General features: G+C 35.5%; 1 protein-coding gene across 13 annotated transcripts in view; it reads right to left on the bottom strand.

Moving 5' to 3' along the window:
• Positions 1–25,140, bottom strand: part of GPHN (gephyrin) — a 445,634-nt gene that overhangs the window by 248,398 nt on the left and 172,096 nt on the right. For 12 of the 13 annotated variants that reach the window (XM_005877905.2, XM_005877906.2, XM_014549124.1 and 9 more), the window contains exon 4: positions 6,490–6,582. The exons of the other annotated variant lie outside the window; for it this stretch is intronic. In XM_005877905.2, the coding sequence (XP_005877967.1) occupies positions 6,490–6,582 (93 nt within the window). The remainder of the gene's footprint in view (positions 1–6,489; positions 6,583–25,140) is intronic. 13 annotated transcript variants of the gene reach the window in all.

Here is a 25,140-nt window from a genome sequence, read left to right as displayed (position 1 = left end):
GAGGGCAGCTGGGGGGAACCAGGCCTGCAGGGGCTGGGCTGAGGGACACACACACACACACACATATGCACGAATTTCATGCACTGGGCCCCTAGTCCTATATAATAAAAGGCTAATATGCAAATCGATTGAACGGTGGAACAACCGGTCCCTATGACATACACTGACCACCAAGAGGCAGACGCTCAACACAGGAGCTGGCCCCTGGTGGTCAGTGCGCTCCCATGGAGGAGCGCCGCTCAGTCAGAAGCCAGGCTCACAGCTGGCAACAGCAGCGGCGGTGGCGGGAGCCTCTCCCACCTTCGTCACAGTCGGACATCCCCCGAGGGCTCCTGTACTGCGAGAAGGCACAGGCTGGGCTGAGGGACCTCCCCCCTCGTCCCCCGAGTGCACTAATTTCATGCACCAGGCCTCTAGTACAAAATAAAATTGAAAGAAAAAATTATTTCAAAAACAGAAATTATTCAACATGGTGTTTTTGCTATGCTTCTCTGCTATAATGTAGGAGAGTTTTTCTGATTGCTAAAATGTTGAATGTTAACTTTTAGGTGAAGTTGTTAAGTGTAAATTTTCACCAGTGTTCATAAGAGTCACCAATTGAGAATCATTAACATATAGTCAGTAAGTTAGGGCAATTATGTCTCCTTCCTTTTACTTACACAGAATTCTTGATTTTGAAGCATTATAACATAAGGAAGAAAAATGGTTAATGACTGCATGAAATACCTGACTTATAGTACACTCACACATACAATTGTAAAATATATGTTTTAACAAATTGATTATAAAATGTTGTATAAAATAAATAAATTTCCTGGGATTTAAAAAAAATTCCTAATAACCTAAGTGGAAAAACATTTGTAGAAAGGCTGAGATAGTAATCTGTTCCAAAGAAATATAAATATTATAGGCTATATACAGAATATACCTTCTGGAATTCATAATCTTTTCCTATAAATTCATACTTTGTACCAAATTTTAAGCATTCTACCCTCTTCAGCACTGGTCATTTTGTCAGATGCCTCTTCACTTACATAATGAACCATAAGGAGCCTTTTAAATGAATATCCCTTACATCAAATTTATAGTTTTCTGAAATTTTTGCTATTCTTCCTTTTGTTTATTTCATTATGAACAATTATATCAGGACACGTTAGGAGTAATTGCTAAGAACAACAGTTTGAAATATTTTAAGAGTGAGATTTTATTTAATGTATTATAAATTAATTAATTGGACCAATTTTAAAAGTTAAACATTTTATATATTAGTTTATTTTTTAAATTGAATTTATTGGGGTGACACCAGTTAATAAAATTACATAGGTTTCAGGTGCACAATTCCACAACACATCATCTGTACACTGTATTGTGTGTTCACCATCCCAAGTTTCTGACCATCACCATTTATCTTCCATAGAATAAGGGATCTTTTATTTTTGTTATGCTATATTGTCTATTAAGACAATGGGGCAATACATTTCCTTATTGCAGAAAAGGGTTCTTTTTTACTTTTTTTGCTCCTTCTAAAATTAAAAATTTAAGAAATGAAGCCCAATAACATTTGCGATTACTAAAGAACAAAGGTAAAAATCAAGAAAATCAATTTTAAAAATAAAAAAAAATGATCAAAGATGACTTACTGCCATCACCTAACAGAACAGGGGTTGGCAAACTTTTTCTGCAAAGGGGCAAGATGGTAAATATTTTAGACCTTGCAGGCTATACCAGTTTGGTTACAACTACTCAGCTCTGCTTTTGTAGCTATAGGCAATATATAAATGAATTAGTGTGGCTGTGTTCAAATAAAATTTCATTTATGGAAGCTGAAACTTGATTTCAAATAATTTTCATGTGTCACAAAATATTCTCCTTGTGATTTTCTCCCTACTCATTTAAAAATGCAAAATCTATTCATTAGCTCACAAGCCATACAAAAAAGATGACAGATTGGATTTGGCATACAGGCCAACATTTGCCAACCCCTGTGATAGATTAAGAATTTCTTGAGGATAGGGACCTGCCTTATTCATTTTTTAACTCTAGTAACCTGTATTGCACTGGATACATATTAAGAATTAAAAATACCAAACTCATCTGATGAATGAATGAGTGGATGGAACCTAATGTGTATGGTAGACTTTTACTTAACTCTTAATTTATTATCAAAACAATACATTAGTATTCAACCCTTTATTTTGGTGTGGCCTATTACTATAAAAGTGATGAAAGTTATTTTTACCCTGTAAATATTGAGTAGCTTAATATTTTCTAATTTATCATAATATATTAAACATTTCTTTGTAAGTACATAGATCTTTTAATTCTTCTTAATCTTTTATTCTCTTCTTAAATTTATGTCTAAAGAGCTTTCACTTCACCTCACTTATATGTCCTTAATTATACTTCTATTTTCTAAAAATAATAAAAAAATTCTTTATCTAATAATACCTATTTTGGAAATATGTAATTTTAAAGATAAATTGGGACACAAAGAGATAATTCTGTATATCAATGAATTCTTATGTTCCATAGAATATTATAATGACTAGCATTTCACCAACGACAACAGATTATCCATCCTTTTTATAAGATCAGAGAAAATGTAATTTATTTTTTAAAATAAAGCTTTTCATATCAAAATAAAACCAAAAAGTTGAAGAGTTTATGCTATTATATGTTAGGTTTGATAGTATATCATGTTTAGAGGCATGGAGTGAGCCAGCAAGGCATGTAGAAACAAGTTCACAATTTAGAAATATCAATTGATTGCATTCTTTCTATAAAATATGTAAATAAGATACACTTTTCTAAACTTGCTATTCCTTTTTTTTTTTAAATATACCTCAGAAGAAATCTAAATCTATTAAATTTTCATTTTCTCTAAGGTTCATACTTATTGATAACAACTTTAGAATGCTTTATTTCATTCATTCAATTTGTTATTATACCCTTTACTTTTTTCTAACAACACACACATCTCACATACAATCATCCGTTCTGATTGTAGAACAAAGTAATTATTGAAAATTACTCGCTATAAAATATTAGTCCCTGAAGGGAGAAGTTTTATGTTATTTAACCTTTATCATTAATATTTGTGTTTTCTATCAATAACTTCTGAATCTACTTAACAATATTTGCAACTAGATGTATATAGATAAATGTGGTCTAGAAATAGTTTCCTCCTCTCTTTCTAGGCATAGTTATGTAAAACAAACAAGTTAAAAACAAATAATTGTATTATTATAGGCCCAAAATTATATTTCTGGATTCCTAACTAATATTTCAGTGTTATTTTTAAATATTATAAAAATTGCAACTATTAAGAGTATCATGCAGTGGTTCTCAACCTTCCTAATGTCGCGACCCTTTAATACAGTTCCTCATGTTGTGGTGACCCCCAACCATAAAATTATTTTCATTGCTACTTCATAACTGTAATTTTGCTACTGTTATGAATCGTAATGTAAATATCTGATATGCTATATGTGTTTTCCAATGGTCGCGACCCACAGGTTGAGAACCGCTGGTATAGAGGAAATGGGAAATTAGAATTATTTTTGGGAGGACCTACATTGCTTTCATGTTTATTTAATTTTTCAAAAGCTTAACAGTCCTATGGACTTTCGTTGTACATAATCAAACAATATTATATGAAGTAAAGTGTATCTACTAAAGATCATAAATTCACAATGAGTAAGTCACCTGTTTTCAAAAACAGAGAAGACATATTTATGTATATTTTAAAAACCATAATATAATTTTAGGTTTTTTGCTATAGGCATATATGACTATAAAAATATAAGAGTACCTCTAACTGAAAAACTTCACTTAAGAATAAAGAACTTCTCAATTTCTGATATAATGAAACATACAAGCTTATGGAAAGAGAGAAGACTCTTGTCAACTAACAGTACCCAAAAATAGGAATGGGGGATATTACGATAATAGAATGGTAGAAATTCAATATTTCTGATCTTTATGGAGATAGAAAAGGTAAAATATGAAGCTTACTTTTTCAAAACTAAAAATAATTTAATAAGATTGTGATGATTTCATGGACATACTTTAAATCTAGTATAAGACTTTTTATTCATTTGGTAGGTTTATACAAAATTACTATCAAATTTGCCCACTTGGTAGTTATGTAGCAACTAATAAAAAAGTATTTACCCCTTTTAAGTTAATCCTTACATAGCAAGTACTAAAATACTGGCATACTTTTCATTGAATCCTCATAGGTACCCTGGTGAGTACTTTTATATTCCTAATTTTCCTAAGCACAGAGCAGTTTAATGACTAGTCTATAGTCACCTTGCTAGTAAATAGCAGAGCCAGAATTCACAGGTTTGAATTTTCAACCTAGCATTTTGGTATTGCTTTGAAGCTCCACAGTATACAAAATACTAAACTTTGTGATGTAAATTATTTCCCCACAATTGAAAATAATGTTGTTATCTGGTTATAAATTAATTCCTGGTAATTGTTAATACTTTTCTGATATAAAAATAAGTAATACCATGAAAATATCAAACTACCACACAAAAAATGGCGATATATAAACCTATTTTCATTTCCTTCAAACACTTACACAACACCTAACTCCAAAACTCAATGTCTTCACATAGATAGGCAATTTTCTTATAAACCAGGGGTGGGGAATGTCTGGCCCTTGGGCTGTATAAGGTCGGAGAAATCATTTGGTTTGGCACTGCCAAGGCATTAGGGGTGAGTTAATTAAGTGCTTGAGCAAATATAGCAGGCTAATTTTTAAGTTGATAATTTTGTATGGCCTGCAAATGATGTTATAAGTATCCAAATGGCCCTTGGCAGAAGAAAGGTTCCCCACTCCTATTATAAGCAAAACAAAACACAAACACATCTCTAAAGGAGATGGCTTCCCTCAATTGTACTTTTTAAGTTAGCCTCAGAATTGTATGATGTTATAAGTATCTTTTATTGATTTTTTTTACAGATAGGAAGGGAAAGGGATAGAGAGTTAGAAACATTGATGGGAGAGAAACATCGATCAGCTGCCTCCTGCACACCCCCTAGTGGGGATGTGCCTGCAACCAAGGTACATGCATGCCCTTGACCAGAATTGAACCTGCGACCCTTCAGTCCGCAGGCCGACACTCTAGCCCGCAGGCCGACACTCTAGCCACTGAGCCAAACTGGTTAGGGCTAGCCTCACAATTTTTTTAAAAAATGTAATTTTTTTAAAAATGTAAAACATGTCAAAGAACCATTTCCCTTAGGACCCAGAGTCTAAATAAATTATGTAAGGTTGGCTTCTTTTTTAGGCAGTTGAAGTTAATTTCTCAATTTTACATTATTCTGATTTAAGGCAAGACCATTTTATTTATAAGCCTACTTATATTATTATTCAAAGAATTTCTGTGTCATGATTTTTATTTACATAGAATAGAAACTATTTTACAACTTGTTTAAAAATTTGTATTTTCATATGGAACAGTGGTTCTCAAAGCCTAGAAGTATGGTCTATGGGCCAGTGATATCAGCATCACCTGGGGCCTTGTTAAAAATACAAAATCTCAGCACCCATTGCAGACTTTACTGAATCAGAAAATCTGTGTGTAGGGCCCAGCAATCTGCTTTGTGGTGCAGGCTAAAGTTTGAAAAACAGGACAGGAATTATTTAATAGGTGCAGAGAAAAAGCATCTTGCTGATAATACGATAGTAGATACAATAGTGTACTGATTTGAAAAATAGAAGGACATAATTAACATTAACTTGAAATTCAGCCAAGAAACACTTTTTTTGGGAAGAAAACAATGTCACAAGTGGTAATATAAATTTGCTTAAGACTCTGAAAGTGACACCTGGTTTATGGCTTTCTCATAAAAAAGATTTTTCCCCCTGTATCAATGAGCACTGCCTACTCTTCATTCTTTCCCTATTTTTTCTCTCTGTGCCAAAGCTGAGGTGATTTTTGTGGCATAAAGCCTAGATATTAATTCTGCTTATGATTTATTAAATTCATTTAAAGTTATGGAATATACAACCCTTTCTCACCAAAAGAACTATAAAATTGGTATAAATATTCTATTACAACCATTCTACTGTGCTTTGAGACCAGTGACAAGGGTATCTCAAAAAAACAGAATTCAGATACAGTTTGAATTATATTAAGAAAGCACACCAGATGCCACGCTGAGTCAGAGTTCTGTTATCACCTCCTTTGGGAACATGCCTGAAGTTCAGCTGATACCACAGACCACTGAAGAAATGCAGGATTTACCTTCTGGACCAGCTCAATCTTCCTCATATTATATAATTTCTAGTTTAAGTCCAAAGAAAAAAGTCAAGAAATATTTTTTACATAATTCTTCCTCAGCAAGTTTTTCATTCTTAGCACCACAAGTCTCTTGTTTTGCCTAGCAGAATTACAAAAATAATATTAAAAATATTTAAAATAACATGAATAGTTTACTCCTTGAATCTGAGAAAAGCATATTCTATCTCACCTCTGGAGTGACATCTCGTGGTGCAAACCCTGTTCCTCCAGTTGTTAGTATCAAATTAAGTTCCTTTTCATCACACCAATCTATCAGGGTTTCCTGAAAGAAAACAGTAATAATGTCACATGCAGAAGGATGTGCTTGTCTGCTTGAAACACACACGTACTCAAATACATTATGTATAGTGATGAAAAACAGATTCTTATCAACATAAAAATTTTGAAGCATAATTCATAGAACAATTTCACTGTTGCTCAAAACACACTGCATTTTGAGTGTTTATTTTACTCACAGAAAATGAGGATGAAATTCTTTAAATGAAATACATTTATTTTCAATGAAATATCATAAAAGTTTATAAATTAATATTTGTTATGTATTCACGTGGCATACCTAAGTTCTTTACAGCCATTCAAAATATATTCAGGTTAAAAAAATTGAGTACTGCGTATGTGTCATTTATATGATCTCATTACTAAAAAACCACACCAATCCTTCCAGGTAAATATGCATACTTCAATTTCATATTTAAAGAAACAGACTCATTCATTTTTTTTTCTTTAATGGATTCTGAGAGATCAAGAAACTAATTTGATCATGGGCTCACAAACTAGAAGGAGAAAGAACTAGGATTCAAACTAGATCTGTGGGATCCTCAATATATGTTCCCTACTTTCCACCTGTGATTATGTCAATATTTTCTACTAAGTTTCAAGTTGTTTAGGGAAGTTTTATCATTTTATCATTTTACATGATTGCCTTAAAAGAAAGTTGTAGGAATAAATGATTGCTTAAAGTTTTTCCTCTCCACACTACTTATAAAGCCTAGAATTACAGAATTATACACCATAAAATTTTGGAGTTGGTAGGGACCTTAGGAGATTTGCCTCTTCATTTTCTAGATAGGACAAGTGAAGTACAAAAGTGGTTAAATAATTTACTCAAAGTTATCTAGCTAGTTTGTAAAGAAGAGGAACTATGATCTATTGTCAGCTTACACTATTGGTAATTCTATTCATCCATTCTACATTGTAATTATATTTTAAAACAACTATTATATACATATTATATCATTATTTTTTTATAATTTCAGTCCAAAATGTAAAAATACAATTATATTATTTAATTGCTGATAACGAGGTGTAAAACACAAGTAGCAGGCTAATACCTAGATGTAAAACACAATATCCTCTGTTCTCAAATTCATCAGTAGCGTAAAATGCAGGATAATTAGTTAGAAGAAAATTTGGGGTCTAAAAATGATTTTTTCCCTATCTCTGAATATTTTTATTTCATCATGTATCACAGGAATGGAGAGCCCAAAGCTCCAAATGAAGGGGATTTCCCCCCCTATTATTTATTAATGGCAACAAACTATTTTTAAAATATATAAATTATAGACTACTGAGAGCCCAACTGAAAAACTTCCATTCCTGATGTAGTTATAATTTTGTTCTGAGGAAAGCTCACACACAAAATCAATGAGCATTATAATAAAAGTTATCACAAGGTGGTTCACAAACCAAACCTAAAATTTCCATTGACTTGTGCTTCTATATTTAAAGTAAAAAAATATAAATACTCATGATTCTAAGTAGTTATTATTTCTAGTCCACACAAAAATAAGTTGATGTCACAATTCAGAAATGAGATTAATTGACCTTGTTTTCCCACTAATGGATCCCAGAACACTTTAAATTTCCTGTTAACATTCCAAAGTTCCCCTATCAGTACTTGAGTGCCATGCCACAGCATCCTAATCTCTGACCACATTCCATTTACATCAGCTCTTGATAAAAAATGATATCAAAGTTACACCAACAAAATATCCCAAGCACACACAAAATCTATATCAAATACCAAATTTCAGTATTGTCAATACCAAAAGGGCATTCAAACTTTCCTAAATTCAAAATGCTACTAATATAGTTAAAATAGTCCTTTTATACTAAAGAGTTCTACTGTTTGGTAACAGGCAATACTCTCTTATAACATAATTCATCCAGTGATTAAGTAAACATTTACTGAGTATCTATACCATGTATTAGGTGTTAAAAGTTAAAGAAATAAATGAAAGATTGATCCTGGTTTCAAAGAGCTCATAGTCAAGTAATGGTTCTCACCTTCATTATATACTAGAATTATCTAGGGAGCTTGAACCAGCATCAGTGGTTCCCATCTTTGGTACAACCTGGGCATTAGAATTTTTAAAAGCTTCCCAGATTTTATTTAAATGCAGCCAAGCAATTGAGAATTATTAAGGAGATAAATTAGTTCAGTTACCTGAAAGTGAATTTCAGTTTACTCAACTGGTTGTCATACAGCTTAAGTTTAGTGGCACCTTAGAAATACTACTTGTTTTTCTATTCTCAGGATGAATAACTGGTAACACCTACTGTAAAGACTTCTTTCATTTACATAATATTTGATACTGTTTTCTGTGTTTAAGAGTTGTTGCTGCCTTTTTTGCTTTTTTTTCTTAATCCCTTTACCTTTTCACCCAGCCATGCAACCTTCCTCCACAAGAGGGTAAATGGGAGATAAATGGTGATGGAAGGAGACTTGACTTGGGGTGGTGAACACACAATACAATGTATAGATGATGTATTAAAGAATTGTACATGGTACAACCTGGGCATTAGAATTTTTAAAAGCTTCCCAGATTTTATTTAAATGCAGCCAAGCAATTGAGAATTATTAAGGAGATAAATTAGTTCAGTTACCTGAAAGTGAATTTCAGTTTACTCAACTGGTTGTCATACAGCTTAAGTTTAGTGGCACCTTAGAAATACTACTTGTTTTTCTATTCTCAGGATGAATAACTGGTAACACCTACTGTAAAGACTTCTTTCATTTACATAATATTTGATACTGTTTTCTGTGTTTAAGAGTTGTTGCTGCCTTTTTTGCTTTTTTTTCTTAATCCCTTTACCTTTTCACCCAGCCATGCAACCTTCCTCCACAAGAGGGTAAATGGGAGATAAATGGTGATGGAAGGAGACTTGACTTGGGGTGGTGAATACACAATACAATGTATAGATGATGTATTAAAGAATTGTACACCTAAAACCTATATAATTTTGTTAACCAATGTCACCTGAAAGAATTCAGTAAAAAATAAAAATTTAAAAAATAAATAATATTTGATATCTTGAGCTCAAAGGATTAAGGATTGTTTAAGTAGTCATATAATTATTTAACAAGAAAATATTTCTGGGCATTCTTTCACTCAGGTACTTTATTAGATAACAGGAAATAAAGATGAATAAGGCACAGTCCTTTGTCTAAAGTCAAGAAGAGGAGCTTTGGGTCCACAGCTGTCTTAGACCTTTGATACTAAAAGTATTACCTACAGACCAATGACATTGTATAATCAGGGAACTTGTTAGAAATACAGAATCTCTATGTCTGTTTTCAAAGTGTCTATTTAGGTCCTTTGCCCTTTTTTTTTTATTGGATTGTTTATCTTCCTTTTGTTAAGTTGTATGAGTTTCCTGTAAATTTTGGAGATTAAACCCTTATCGGAGATAACATTGGCAAATATGTTCTCCCATGCAGTAGGCTTTCTTGTTGTTTTGTTGATGGTTTCTTTTGCTGAGCAGAAGCTTTTTATTTTGATGTAGTCCTATTTGTTTATTTTCTCTTTAGTTTCCATTGCCCTAGGAGCTGTATCAATAAAAATATTGCTATGATATATGTCTCTATTTTGCTGCCTATGGAGTCTTCTAAGATTTTTATGGTTTCCCGTCTTACGTTTAAGTCCTTTATCCATTTTGAGTTTATTTTTGTGTATGGTGTAAGTTGGTGGTCTAGTTTCATATTTTTGCAAGTATCTGTCCAATTTCCCCAACACCATTTATTGAAGAGACTCTCTTGACTCCATTGTATGCTCTTGCCTCCTTTGTCAAATATTAGTTGAGCTTGGGGTGATCTCTGGGTTCTCTGTTCTGTTCCATTGGTCTATATGTCTGTTCTTGTGCCAGTACCAGGCAGTTTTGAGAATAGTGGCTTTGTAGTATAATTTATATCTGGTATTGTGATCCCTCCAATTTTCTCTTTAGTTTCCAATGCCCTAGGATCTGTATCGGTGAAGAAATTGCTTTGGCTTATGTCTGAGATTTTGTTGCCTTTGGATTCTTCTAGTATTTTTATGGTTTCCTGCAATGCATTTAAGTCCTTTTTCCATTTTGAGTTTATTTTTGTGTATGGTGTAAGTTGGTTGTCTAGTTTGATTTTCTTGCATGTATCTGTCCAATTTTCCCAAAACCATTTATTGAAGAGACTATCTTGACTCCATTGTATGTTCTTGCCTCCTTTGTCAAATATTAATTGAGCATATTGGTTTGTGTCAATTTCTGGGCTCTCTATTCTATTCCATTGAACTATATGTCTGTTCTTGTGCCAGTACAAGGCAGTTTTGAGAACAGTGGCTTTGTAATACAGCTTGATATCTGGTATTGAGATCCCACCTACTTTGTTTTTTCTCAGGATCGCTGCAGCTATTCAGGGTCTTTTTTTATTCCAGATCAATTTTTGGAGAGTTCTTTCTAGATCTCTGAAATATGCCGTTGGTATTTTAATGGGAAGTGCATTGAAATTATAGATTGCTTTGGGTAGTATGGTCATTTTTATGATGTTAATTCTACCAATCCAAGAACATGGTATGTTCTTCCATCTGTTTATGTCTTCCTCTATCTCATTTTTCAACGTCCTGTAGTTTTCTGAGTAGAGGTCTTTTACCTCTTTAGTTAAGTTTATTCCTAGGTAGTAATTTTTTTGTGCGATGGTAAATGGGATTGTTGTTTTAGTCTCTCTTTCTGTAAGTTCACTATTGGTGCATAGAAATGCCATAGATTTCTTGGCATTAATTTTGTATCCTGCTACATTTCCGAATTCATTTATTAAGTCTAGTAATTTTTTTTTGATGGCCAAGAGACATATGAAAACATGCTCAAAGTTACTAATCAGCAAAGAGATGCAAATCAAAACAACAATGAGGTACCATCTCACATCTGTCAGAATGGCGTTCATCAACAAATCAACAAATGACAAGTGCTGGAGAAGATGTGGAGAAAAAGGTGCCCTGCTGGTCTGCTGGTAGGAATGCAGACTGGCGCAGCCACTGTGAAGAACAGTATGGTGTTTCCTCAAAAAGTTAAAATTCATTTGACCATTTGACCCAGTAATCCCACTTCTAGGACTATATCCCAAGAAACTAGAAATACCAATCAGAAAGGACATATGCACCCTATGTTCATAGCAGCACAATTTACAATAGCTAAGATTTGGAAACAGCCTTAAGTGCCCATCAGCAGATGAGTGGGTTGGTACATCTACACAATGGAATTCTACGCTGCTGTAAAAAAGAAGGAACTTTTACCATTTGTAACAGCATTGATGGAACTAGAGTGCATTATGCTAAGTGAAATAAGCCAGTCAGAGAAAGATAAATATCACATGATGTCACTCATTTGTGGAATAAAATGAACAACATAAGCTGATGAACAAAGATAGAACCAGAAACACAGAAGCATCAAACAGACTGTACAACCTATGAGGGAAGGCAGGGGGGTGAGGGAGTAAGAGATCAACCAAAGGACTTGTATGCATGCATGAGTAAAACAAATTGACACAGACACCAGGGGGGTGACGGCTTGTGCTTGGGGGTTAGGGTGGCAAGGGAGAGGTCAATGGGGGAAAAATGAGACTCATGTAATACTTTAAATAATAAAGAATTAAAAAAAAGAAATATTACCATACTTGTGCTAATAAAAATAGAACTAAATCTTGAATATAAAGAGTATCCCAGAATTATTCAAATGGCATCATTTCTACAGATAAATAGATGAAATTCAGAATAACCATAAAATAAAAAAAGAAATACAGACTCTCAGGTCCCATCCCAAACATAATGAATCAGAATCTGCATTTTTAGAAAGACTCTTCAAGATAATATATTTACACATTAAACTGGACTAATTATGCTTTCTGCCCTAAGTGGTTTGGCTCAATGGATAGAGCATTAGCCTGTGGACTGAAGGGTCCCGGGTTTGATTCCAGTCAAGGGCATGTACCTTGGTTGTGAGCACATCCCCAGTAAGGGCTGTGCAGGAGGCAGCTGATCGATGTTTCTCTCTCATCGATGTTTCTAACTATCCCTCTCCCTTCCTCTCTGTAAAAAATAAATAAAATATATTTTAAAAAATTATGCTTTCTATATAACATGAAGATAATGAATCTATTTTTCTATGGCATTAGGTAACCTGAAAGCAATTTATCTTAACATACTATTTATTTCAGCACCTATAAGATACCTTTCATTCTGAGATATATCTTAATATCTGGCTGCCTCTACCAGATAGTATGTCATTGAGAATTCTACATGAGCCACCGTTATGAACAATTGCTCTGCATCTATTGCGAAAATGAGGCTGAAGGCATTTTTTATTTTAATGATTAATTTTCCCTTATGTTGGATGTATTTCTTTATAAATTTATTGCCTGGAGCTTCCATGTTAGCATAGTAGAAAGAAGTTGTAATCACAGAATTTCCCCCTCTCATCATCTAACTAGAATGAAAAAAATTTAAAAATTAGAGGAAAACAATTTAGATATCCACTAGCAACAATTAAATAAGAAGATTTCAAAGTTAGATAGTCAAGGACAGAAATGAAGGATCTTTGAGAAATATAGTGCAGCATAGTGAGGCTCCTAATGCTGCTTTGGCTCCCAAAGAAGTTATATGGTAAATTTTCAAAATCCTAAAAATTCTCACTAATACTTTCAAATCAAGAGCGATGCAAACTAAGAGAACCAAGATAGCAGCATAGGTAAATGCTGGTAATAGTCACCTCCCACAACCACATCAAAATTACAACTAAAATACAGAACAACCATCATTAAGAACCACCTGTAATCTGGCTGAATGTAAGTCCAACGACTAGAGAAGTAAAGAAGGAAGTACATTGAGACTGGTAGGAGGGGCAGAGGCGTGGAATAGGCTGGTATGACAACCATGTGTGGCATTTGTTTTAATCGGGAGGGATCTCTGCTGTGGAGGCCTCCCATGAGAAGCAAGGGGCCCACCCTCATACCAGACACCCCAGCCCAGGGTTCCAGAGCTGAGAAGAGAAGTCCTCATAACTCCAGGCTGTAAACACCAGTGGAGATTATGGCTGACTGACACAGCGGCTGCTGGAAACCCAGGTAGTTTCTCTTAAAGGGCAGGCACACGAACTTACAAGATCCTAATCCCTCTGAGCTCCAGCACTCTGTGGAGGTATTGGGGGAACCAGGCACATACGAGGAGATAATGGATTGTCTGGTAGTGGGGCAGGAACTCAGGGGCAGCTTTCTCCTAGAAGGGAGTGCTGACAGAAGTCATATGCTTGTGCTGGGATCTCCCCTAATGCAGAACTGACTGACAGTCATATCTGAGTTTCCATCAACTTGGTTCACACTGTTCACTCTGTCCTGGTAATTCCGTGAGACCCCAACCCATCCAATTTGCAGCCCCACCCAAGCTGTTTTCAGTGGCTTTTCCATATGAATGTCCTGTCCTGGCTAAGACTTCAGACTTTCCTAAAATCTCTCAAGCAGCAGCTGGCATCAGCATGCCCCATACCTAAGTGGCCCAAGACCTGACACTACAACCAGCCTGCCTTGCCTCACAGCTTGGCCTCACCTGGGCACTTCCATGCCCAATACAAGTAGCAGCCATCTATAGATCACTCTGTAGCACCTGCCAGGTGGCCTCAGGCAGTGCTGACTTTGCACCTCCCAGGAGGCCCCAGAGCCAGTGTACCCACAAGCAACACATTCAAGGGACAGACTCCAGTGAAAACCAAAGACTCACTGAAGCAAGTCCTGCTCCATATGGGTGTCTCCTGCACAGCAGCTCTTCCACTATAGTCATAGCTAGTCCTCACACCTAATTGGCCTAGAGGTCAACTCCTCCTAGTGACACCAACAGCAATCAAGGCTCAACTACAACAAGACTGTGCACACAGCCAACACAGGGGTGCACGTAGAGTGTCTAGTTCAGGTGACTGGGGAGGCTGAGCCACTGGGCTCTATAGGACACCTAATACATCAGGCCACTCTACCAATTCCAGGAGACACAGCATCTCTACCTTATATATAAAAACAAACACAGGGAAGCAGCCAAAACGGGAGACAAAATAATATGTCACAAATGAAAGAACAGAAGAAATCTCCAGAAAACAAACTAAATGAAATGGAAGCAAGCAAACTATGGGATACAGAGTTCAAAACAATGGTTATAAGGTTGCTCAAGGATCTTAATGAGAGCTTCAAGGGACTTAGTGAGAATTTCAAAGACATGAAAAAGGAACAGTCAGAAATTAAGCATACACTAACTGAAATAAAGACTAATTTTTACTGGGATTCAACAGTACAGTAGGGGATTCCAAGAATCAAATCAATGATTTGGAACATGAGGAAGCAAAAAACACCCCAATCAGAAGAGAAAAAAAAAGAATCCAAAATATGAAGATAGTGTAAGAAGCCTCTGGGACAAATGAGTACCAACATTTGCATTTTGGGGGTGCCAGAAGAAAAAGAGAGAGAGCAGGATATTGAAAACTTATTTGAAGAAATAATGGCAGAAAACTTCCCCTACCTGATGAAAGAAATAGATTTTACAAGCCCAGGAAGCGCAGAGTCCCAATCAAGAGAAACCCAAATAGAGCCACACCAAGACACAACAAAATGAAAATGCCAAGAGTGAGAGACAATGAGAGAATCTTATAAGCAGCAAGAGAAAAGCAGTTAGCTACAAGGAAGTACCCACATGACTGTCAACTGATTTCTCAACAGAAGCTTTGCAGGCTAGAAGGGAGTGGCAAGAAATATTCAAAGTGATGCATAGCAAGGACCTACAACCAAGATTACTCTACTCAGCAAAGCTATCATTTCGAATTGAAGGTCGGGTTAAGAGCTTCACAGGTAAGAAGAAGGTAAAGGAGTTCATCGCCATCAAACCAGTATTACATGAAATGTTGAAGGGTATTCTTTAAGAAGAGAAAGGAGAAAAGAAGAAGAAAAAAAGATAAAAAATATGAACAATAAAATGGCAATAAATACAACTGAATCTAAAAATCAAAATAAATGAACAAGGAATCTAATGAACAAAATGAACTGATGAATAAAATATAACCAGAGTCATGGAAACATGGAACAGATTGACGAAGCTCAGAGGGAAGGGAGGTGGGGGTGTGAACAGGAAGAGATTAACCAAAGATCTTATATGCATACTAGGGGCCCAGTGCACGAATTCATGCACCTCGAAAGGAACTGTGGGCTGCGAGTCTGCAGTGGGCACAGGGGTGGGTCTTGGCCCATTCTCCGTGCCCCCACCTGGCTCCTCCCACCATGGCCCCTGGTCACCTATCTGACAGCAGCCCCATTCCCTCCGCCGCCACTCCCACGTGCTGACAGCGCCGGTCCCGCTTGCACCTGCTGATGGCATGGAGCAATTGGGGCTGGCACCAGCAATGGGTGCGAGCGGGGCTGGTGCCATCAGCGGGTGCGAGCAGTGGCTGCTAACCCAATCACCCCTCAGGAGCAGGGGGAGGTGGAGAAGCCCACAGGGGCAACTGGGGTCAGCAGCTGCCGCTCGCACCTGCTGATGGCGCTGAGCAATCGGGGCTGGCACCAGGCGCCGGCAGCGGATGCAAGCAGGGCCAGCGCCAGCAGCAGGTGCAAGTACCGGGCAGGACCACGGCACGTGGGAACAAAGAATTTTCAATAACGACCAGAGGCTCGACCTGATGACAGCAACCGGCGCCTCACCTTGGTCTGGCACCCCCGCTCACCTGCTCCACCATCCCGCCGCAGTCGATGCCCACCATGTTCCACACTCTGCTGCCTGCTGCCGATGCCCGCCATGTTCCGTGCGCACCCCCTGGTGGTCAGCGCACATCATAGCGACCGGTTGTTGGGTTGTTCCGCCGTTTGGTCTATTTGCATATTAGCCTTTTATTATATAGGATCTGCATTACCTCTGGACTCAGATAATAGAGTGGTGAAGGCCTGAGGAGGGGCAGGAATTGGGAGGAGGGGGGTAGTAGGGGGAAAAGGGGGACATATGTAATACTCTCAACAATAAAGATTTAAAAATTAAAAAAAGAGATGCAAACTCTGAGAGACTCCTCTTTTTAATCGTAAGCAACTGCTATGTGAAACAAATAAAACAAGGGCTGACTCTATGATCAATATGAGATTCCTGGGACAAATGCACACTGAAACGGGACACTAATCTGAAACCTAATGATACCCCCCAAATACTAATGAATTAAACTATTATCTAGACAGAAAGACTTTAGTATTGGACATTTAATAAAATCTCAGAGAGAAAAGCAAAACATTCCAACAAAGATATATTGTCTCTGGTTTCTTACTTCCTCCATTTTCTCTGTGCCAAATCTGTCCAGATCTTATATAGTCCAGGTTGACTTTATCTTTCTTCCAACATCTAGGTAATGGTCTGTGAAATAAGCTCAGTTTGAGGACTGGATACTATTCACTCAGGTTTTTGGGTTTTTGTTTTTTTAATAATCATATTATTATCAAAATTTGAAGATAATCAGAGGACAGATAGAAGAAACTAACACTGCTCATATTCTTATCATGAGCAGTGATTCAACCAATTTTGCCTGAGGTTTAAAAAGATAGTTACAAATATGACTATAACCTATCAATTATTTTCTCTATTTTAACTTTAGAGAGATGTCTGTTTAGTACATTACATCTCTTGTAATATGCTCTTTTATTCCCTTTCTTTTTCTTCTGTTTAAATGAAATAAAATGCTATTCAATATTAACTTTAGGGAATTATTCTAATTTTGTATAGCTGTCTTTCACTCAAGCATCCATCCAGTCTTCTATCTATAATATAGGCATAGAAAGACGTTGGTATGTTTTACAACTAATCTTAATAATGGTTATTTTTGGGTAATTATATTTGAAATTCATTTCGTTTTTTACTTCTTTTTTGTGTTTTGATAATGTATTAAAAAATAAAAAAACTTTAAAAAATTTAATTTTCTGTTATTTGTTCATTCTGATATTTAGTACCCTAGTGTTTCATTTTCCCTCATTTTCAGCCAGCTCAGAAAAAATTTCTGTCCTCTACAATTTTGCATATACTACTGTGGTAGATTAAATATGACCATGTAGTCTTTATTTCTTCTGTCGAGAGGTGGAGTCTATTTCCATAACATTTGCATCTTGGCAGGACTTGTGACTTTGACCAATAGAATGAGGCAGAAATCATGGTGTGTGTGTTCTGAATCCCAGGTCTCAAAAGGCTTCACAGTCCTGCCTTCACTATTTTGGTAATCTTCTTTCACCATGAAAGCCAGACCAAGCTAAATAATGGAATGATGAAAGACCATGTGGAGAGAAAGGTGTAGCAGAACAGACAGCACCAAATGTCCCAGACATTTAAGTGAGGTCATCCTAAATTCTCCAGCCCTAGCTGGGGTGACAAATTATTTCTGCCACATGAGTGACTTCCAGGTAAGACCAGAAGAAGATACACCCAGCAACCTCACAGATTTGTGAGAAATAATAAATCATTGTTGTTTTAAGTCACTAGGTTATGTGGTGGTTGGTAATGCAACTATACAATACAGATAAAATTACTTTCTTAGCACCTTTGCCTCCTCCTCTTTTTCTGGCTATTTATATTTTGTTAGTCATAAGTTTACACATCCTGTATAAATTTCCTTAAGACACCTCCTGCCCAGAGAAGATCTCAAAACTAAGATTTTGTTGCATTTTAAATTATTATTTGTTATTCTCTCACACCCACAAAAAAATGTCAACACTAAGGTGCCATTTTAGGCTTTCTACTTCCAAGAAAATAGAGCTGTTCTTTTATTTAAGTGGTCTGATACTTAATCAATGGACCAATTTCAGTTTAATTCTATCCATTTAAACCTCAAGTAATAAAAATGTCAAATAGTGTATATACTACTTATATTTTAAATAATGTGAATGATTAAATTCTATTACATTAATTATGTAATGTAAAATCCTGCAGTATCTTGTGTCCACTGGTTATGCTTATATGCATGCATACAAGTCCTTTGGTTGATCTCTTACCGCCCGCCCTCCCCAACACTCCCCAGCCTTCCTGCTGTAATTTGACAGTCTGTTTGATGCTTCTCTGCCGCTGTATCTATCTTTTTGTTCATCAGGTTATAATATTCTTTATTATCCATAAATGAGTGAGATCATGTGGTATTTTTCTTTCACTGCCTGGCTTATTTCACTTAGCACAGGAATTTTGATGAGAGGTTTTTGTTTGTTTGTTCTCCATATTTCATCCATTCGCTTTTCCTAGGTAGCAGATACTTGATTGATTGGAGAAAGCCTGAAACTGCATCTCTTAAGGATTCCTATTAGAATCATCTTGAGATAATGTGTTTTATTTCCTATTATATGGTTTTAATTATTTATTCCAAATTCCTCTTCAGAGGTCCAGTCAGTCTTAGAAGGATATATAATGTTAGTAGAAACACCCACCATTTGTTTAGGTCACCTATTATATAAAACCAGAGGCCCAGTGCATGAAATTCGTGCACTCGGGAGGGGGGAAGATCCCTCAGCTCAGATTGCGAGAGGGTGCAGGCCAGACTGAGGGACCCCACCAGTGCACGATTGGGGGCAGGGAGGGATGAGGGAGGTTGGCCAGCTGGGGAGGGACCATTAGAGGACTCCAGGGTATGTCTGGCCCATCTCGCTCAGTCCCGATAGGCCGAATCCCAGTAGCAAGCTAACCTACTGATCAGAGCATCTGCCCCCTGGTGGTCAGTGCATGTCATAGCGAGTAGTTGAACAACCTTAGCATATCATTAGCATATTATGCTTTGATTGGTTGAATGGCCAACCGGACACTTAGCATATTAGGCTTTTATTACATAGGATCACTGAAGAGTACAAATATGCATGAAATCTGGCTCTTAAGCTCAGAGAAGGTCTTTAGGGAAAAATAGGATAAAAAGGTCAAAAGACATATCTCTTAAATCCATTTAGCTCTATAAATTACTCTGTTTTCCCATTTGTCTTTCTTTTAAAATATGACATTTCGTCCTAGCCAGGTAGCTCAGTTGGTTAGAGCATTGTCCCCACATATCAATGTTGCGAGTTCGATTTCCAGCCAGGGCACATACAAGAATCAAACAATAATGCATAAATGAGTGGAACTGCAAATCAATGTCTGTCTATCTCTCTGTCTGTTTACCTCTCCTCTCTCTCAAATCAATAAATAAAAAAATATGACATTTCAATTATTAGCCTTTCAGAGCTGGAGATAAAAAGATTACCATGAACTCTGACTCTATTTGGGTTGTCTAAGGTGATTAAGGTTGTGGAGACTATCCATACTTAGTGTAACTGTGACATAAATAATATTGAAAATAAGAAAAGCACCCATTTATTCGGTATTTAGTATGTGCTAAATATTCTGCCAAGTTCTGAACTTGCTCCTGTGAGATTCCATCTCATTAGAAGCAAATCCTTGGTATTCTGTGAAGGAATTATGGTTACTAAATCCTCATCACAGTATGGTATTCCCATACTATTGTGATGATGGACCCAGGTTACCCTCATTCAGAACAATTCTCCAGTAAAACCATCTGGGCCTGGATATTTTTTTAAAGGTGGTATTTCAGGCTATAAGACTATATAGATTGTCTATGTCTTTTTGGTTATTTTTTGTAATTTGTGAGGTTTTAGGAATCGTTCAATTTTTTCTAAGTAATTTAAGTTATGGATATAAAGTTTTACATAGTATTCTCTAATTATCCTTTTAATGGTTGGAAAATCTATAGTAATGTTGTTTGTTCAATCCTGATATTGATGATTGTGTCTTTTTTCTTTAAATTTGTTAGTCTAGTAAGATGTTTATCGATGTTATTGAGTTTTTAAAAGAACCAGCTTTTTATTTCATGGATTTTCCCCTACCGTGTTCCTATTTTCAATTTCATTTATTCCAATTTTTAAGTATTTTCTGTCTTCTGGTTTTGACTATATCTGGCTCCTCTTCTTTAACTTCTTGAAGAAGAAACATGGGTTATTGACCTGAGAATTTTCTTTTTCTCTAAAAATTGATATTTTCATGTTATATCGTTTTCTATCCTTTTACTTTCAACCTACCTGTGTCATTGTTTTGAGATTGATTTTTTTACAGAGAGGAAGGGAGAGGGATAGAGAGTTAGAAACATCAATGAGAGAGAAACATCGATCAGTGCCTCCTGCACACCCTCTACTGGGGATGTGCCCGCAACCAAGGTACATGCCCTTGACCAGAATCAAACCTGGGACCCTTCAGTCTATAGGCCAACACTCTATCCACTGAGCCAAACCGGTTAGGGCTGTGTCATTGTTTTTGAAATCATTTTTTGAGAATAGCATATGTTGGATCATTTCTAAAAATCCATTATATCATTTTGTCTTTTAATTGTCTATTTAGATTATTTATATTTAAGGCAATTACTGATATGGTAGGACTTAAATCTGTTTATGTCTTCTGTTTCTCATTCCTGTTTCTTCATACCTTATTGTGAACTACTTAAAAATTTTTTCAATATTTCATCTTATTTTATAATATTTTTGTGTATATTGTTTTGTATACTTCTTTTAGTGGTTGCTCTGAGTATTACAATATATAGATGAAATTTATCACAGTCTACTGATATTGACATTTTATCATTTCAAGTGAAATACAGAAACTTTGCTTTCATTTAGGCACCTTTACCCTCCCATATTTTAAATATGACTTTATTATTTACTCCATATAGTATATAATATACCACATTATATGGTATTATAATTTTTGTTTCAACTTTCAAATGTGACTTAAGAAAATCATTTTTAAAAGATAGTCTACTATATTTACCTATTCTGTTCTTCTTTCTTTTTTGAAGTTATTTCCTTCCTCTAGAAAATTCATTTAGCCATTCTTTCAGGGTAGGTTTTCTAGTGACAAATTCTTTCAGTTTTCTTTGGTCTGAGTATGTCCTTATTTCCCATTCAATCCTAAAGAATAATTTCACTAGACATACACTTTTTGGTAACAGTTCTTTTTTTCAGCACTTGAAAAGTGTTGTGCCACCACCCTCCCTAACCCCTGCCACTCAAGTATTGTGCCAGCAAAAAACAAACAAACAGATAAATAGATCAAGGAAACAAAAATTCAGAAAAAAAAGAGGCTTATGTATGTGCATGTGTGTGTCTTGGCATATGAAACGTTAGTATATGATAAATGAGACAATTCAAACTGGAGGGGAGGGGGATAGGTTTTCCCATAAATTGGGCTGTAACTGTAAGTCATCCCATATATAAATAAATAAAAATTTATACCAATATAAATTTCAGATAGATTAAAGAGTTAATATTTAAATATCTCTCTTTAAAATAAATATACCCAAGTTGGTAGTATAAATTAGCATAACTACCTTAGAAAACAGTGATTTCATTCAGAAAAGTTGAAAATACACATTACTTAAAAAACCAGAAATTCCTTTCTTTAGTATATACCTTAGAGAAACTCTTACACAGGATGCTATATAAGAATTTTATAACATAATTTTTCATAATAACTGCAAATGGAAATAAGCTGAATGTCCATCAGTGGTAGTTCTCAATAATTTGTGACACAATGAGGTATTTTATGGCCAAAATAAAAGAAGAAGAAAGAAACTTAGCTATTGACAATGACATGGATGAATCTCAGTGTTGAGCAAAAGAAGAAAGCACAAAAGATTACATACAATGTGATTCAATTTATATAAAATGCAAGCAGAAGCACAAAGAAATTATAATATTTAGGAATATGTGTGCATGAGTGGTAAATCTAAATAAAAGCAAAGATATTAGGTGGGAGAGATTATTGTGATTGGGCCAGGAAGATAGGCACTCTTTATCCTTTAAGCCTTTGGCCTAGCATCCATTCACTATGAGATGATTTTTTGTAATAAATAAATTTATGCTTAAGTCAAACTATGTATGAACTAAAAGATTTCTGGTACTAGAAACATTGTGAAAGATTACTATATCTGACAAAAATTGAATTATGTTTCATCAATCATACCTTTTTAATAGTAAAACTTTACATACATATATCTTTATATATGGTATATTACAGACAGTATAGTTCAAATATAAATTCAATTGCACATTTAAATAATTTAAAACTACTCAGATATTATCCAACTAAAATGAACATTACAACCATATGTTTCCCATTTCCTCCAATCAAAGCAAAAAGATTTTACTATCTGATTTCAGCTGAAAATGCAAATGGTGCCAACATATGTTGGTAGAATAATTTATAATAGTTTTTCTTCTAACACTTTCGAACAAAAGGATCAATTTTATATTTTTTATGCCTCAGGCTTCAAACTCTCTGAAGCTATCTGAGATATAAAACTAGTAACTGATGGGAAAAATCACATATCACATGTCATCCATTAATCATGCTTTTTAAAAATAAATCTCTTGAGACATAACTCTATAATTCTAGAATTTCAAAAAATACAATGAAAGGCCCTGATCGGTTTGGCTCAGTGGATAGAGCGTCAGCCTATGGACTGAAGGGTCCTGGGTTCGATTCCAGTCAAGGGCATGTACCTTGGTTGCAGGCACATCCCCAGTAGGGGGTGTGCAGGAGGCAGCTGATCGATGTTTCTCTCTCATCGATATTTCTAACTCTCTATCCCTCTCCCTTCCTCTCTGTAAAAAATCAATAAGATGTATTTTAAAAAATACAATGAAAGAACTCCTCCTTTAGAGAAAGTCACTATAAAAATTAGGCAAAATTCTTGCACTTAATTAAACTTAAAAAAATAATATATTAATCCTCTGTTTCTAGGATGGGCCTTCCCCAGGGCAACAGTTTCAGTCCACTATTATTACCTCACTAGAGGCAGGTGCACAAATTCGTGCACAGGTGGGGTCCGGCTGGCCCATCCTGATCTGGGCCAATTGGGCTGGGCCAGCCAGGGTGAGGGGACATGGGAGGTTGGCTGGCAGGCCCCACCCCCAATCAAGGTTGGGGGGGCAATCGGGGGAGGGCCAGCTGCGGGGAGCATGGAACAACTACCCAAGGACTACTAAAAGGAAAAATTGTGTTACATTTTTTAAATTTCCTGTTAAGTTCCCCCTTCATAATTTTTATGTTCTTGTGAGGAAAAAAGTAAAACATGTATGACATTGCTTTCAACAAGCAAAAAAAAAAAAAAGGGTGAGATGAGATGTGGGGAGCTGATATAGGGTTAAGACTTGTTTGTGACTTTGCCAAAAGGCTAAATGGGGGGGGGGGGGGGGGCATATGTAATACTTTCAACAATGAAGATTGTTTTAAAATCATTTTTTAGGTAATTGCATGTATTAGCATGGCCTTAATTACCTCACATAATGACAAACCCCAATATCAATCAAAAGATACAATTATCTTTTTCTGAGTTCCAGGCTGACTTATCCAATCACTTACTGGATATTTGGTTATCTGAGACAGATATATAATGACGAACTAAATAAGTCAAAACATATCCTCTTTCCTCTCAAACTTAGTTCTTTTCTTGGATATCCTAAGATTTCCTAAGCCAGAAACCTGACTCAATCTTTCCATCTTCCCCTAAACATCCAATTAATAAAGTATTTTTTGATTCTACTCATATAATATTTCTGGAATCTAAGATTTTTCTTCAGCCTTACTGCTATCTCTTTAGCTCAGGTTTTAATCATTTTGTGCTTATATCTTGCAACCTGGTGTACTTCATTATAGATGGAACCTCCTTTTCATTGAAATTATTTTTCTCGCTCATCACAGAAAAACCTAAAAAATTTACCAATCAGGTTACGTTTCTTTCTTTCTTTCTTAAAATCACATAATGGCAACCCATAGTTTTCAGTATAAAATCTGAATTTCTTAAAATAGCATAAAGGTCCACTGCCAGTTCTATATCTCAACAGTTTTTATTTTAACCCTGTGATCTGTTGCCATATTATCTCATATTTATTCTTTCACAGAATACAGAACTGTATAAAACTCCAATTTGCTGAGTTCTTGGAAAGATTGCTGATTATCTTTTACAAATGGCCAAGTGCACCTCTTAGGTCTTTCATAGGACACTTTGTTTATCTTAATCACTTAACATATTATAATTGTAAAAAAGACAGAGCACCTTTTAGAGAGATGGATTTCAACTCTGTATCCTTTATATAAATGCTGCTTAATTATTTATATATACATTTATTGATTACTTAACGTTTTTACAGTTTGTAATATATATCTCAAGAAGTAATATGTTCATGTTATTCTGACCCTTTAAACCCCTGATTATATTTTTGGAAGTACTTACTGGACCTCAAACAATTAATTTTAGCAAGTTCACCTTTATTCCTGTTTTCTCTTTTTTAAAAAATGAGAGATCTGGATTAGACCAAAGGTTCCTCCCAGCCACCTATTTTGAGAATTTATATCAAGTTTGAGTAAGTCTGCTGACACCTGATTTCTTAAATGATAGAATGTAATCATGGCATTAATTCCTGATGTTGACTACACATAACACCTGACATATTAAAATTAATAGTGTGTGTGTGTGTGTGTGTGTATGTGTATATATA

This window comes from Myotis brandtii, unplaced genomic scaffold, assembly GCF_000412655.1.
Source record: "Myotis brandtii unplaced genomic scaffold, ASM41265v1 scaffold536, whole genome shotgun sequence".
Classification (NCBI taxonomy): domain Eukaryota; kingdom Metazoa; phylum Chordata; class Mammalia; order Chiroptera; family Vespertilionidae; genus Myotis; species Myotis brandtii.
The sequence above is the reverse complement of the archived record's forward strand: the minus strand, read 5'-3'. Positions and strand labels throughout refer to the sequence as shown.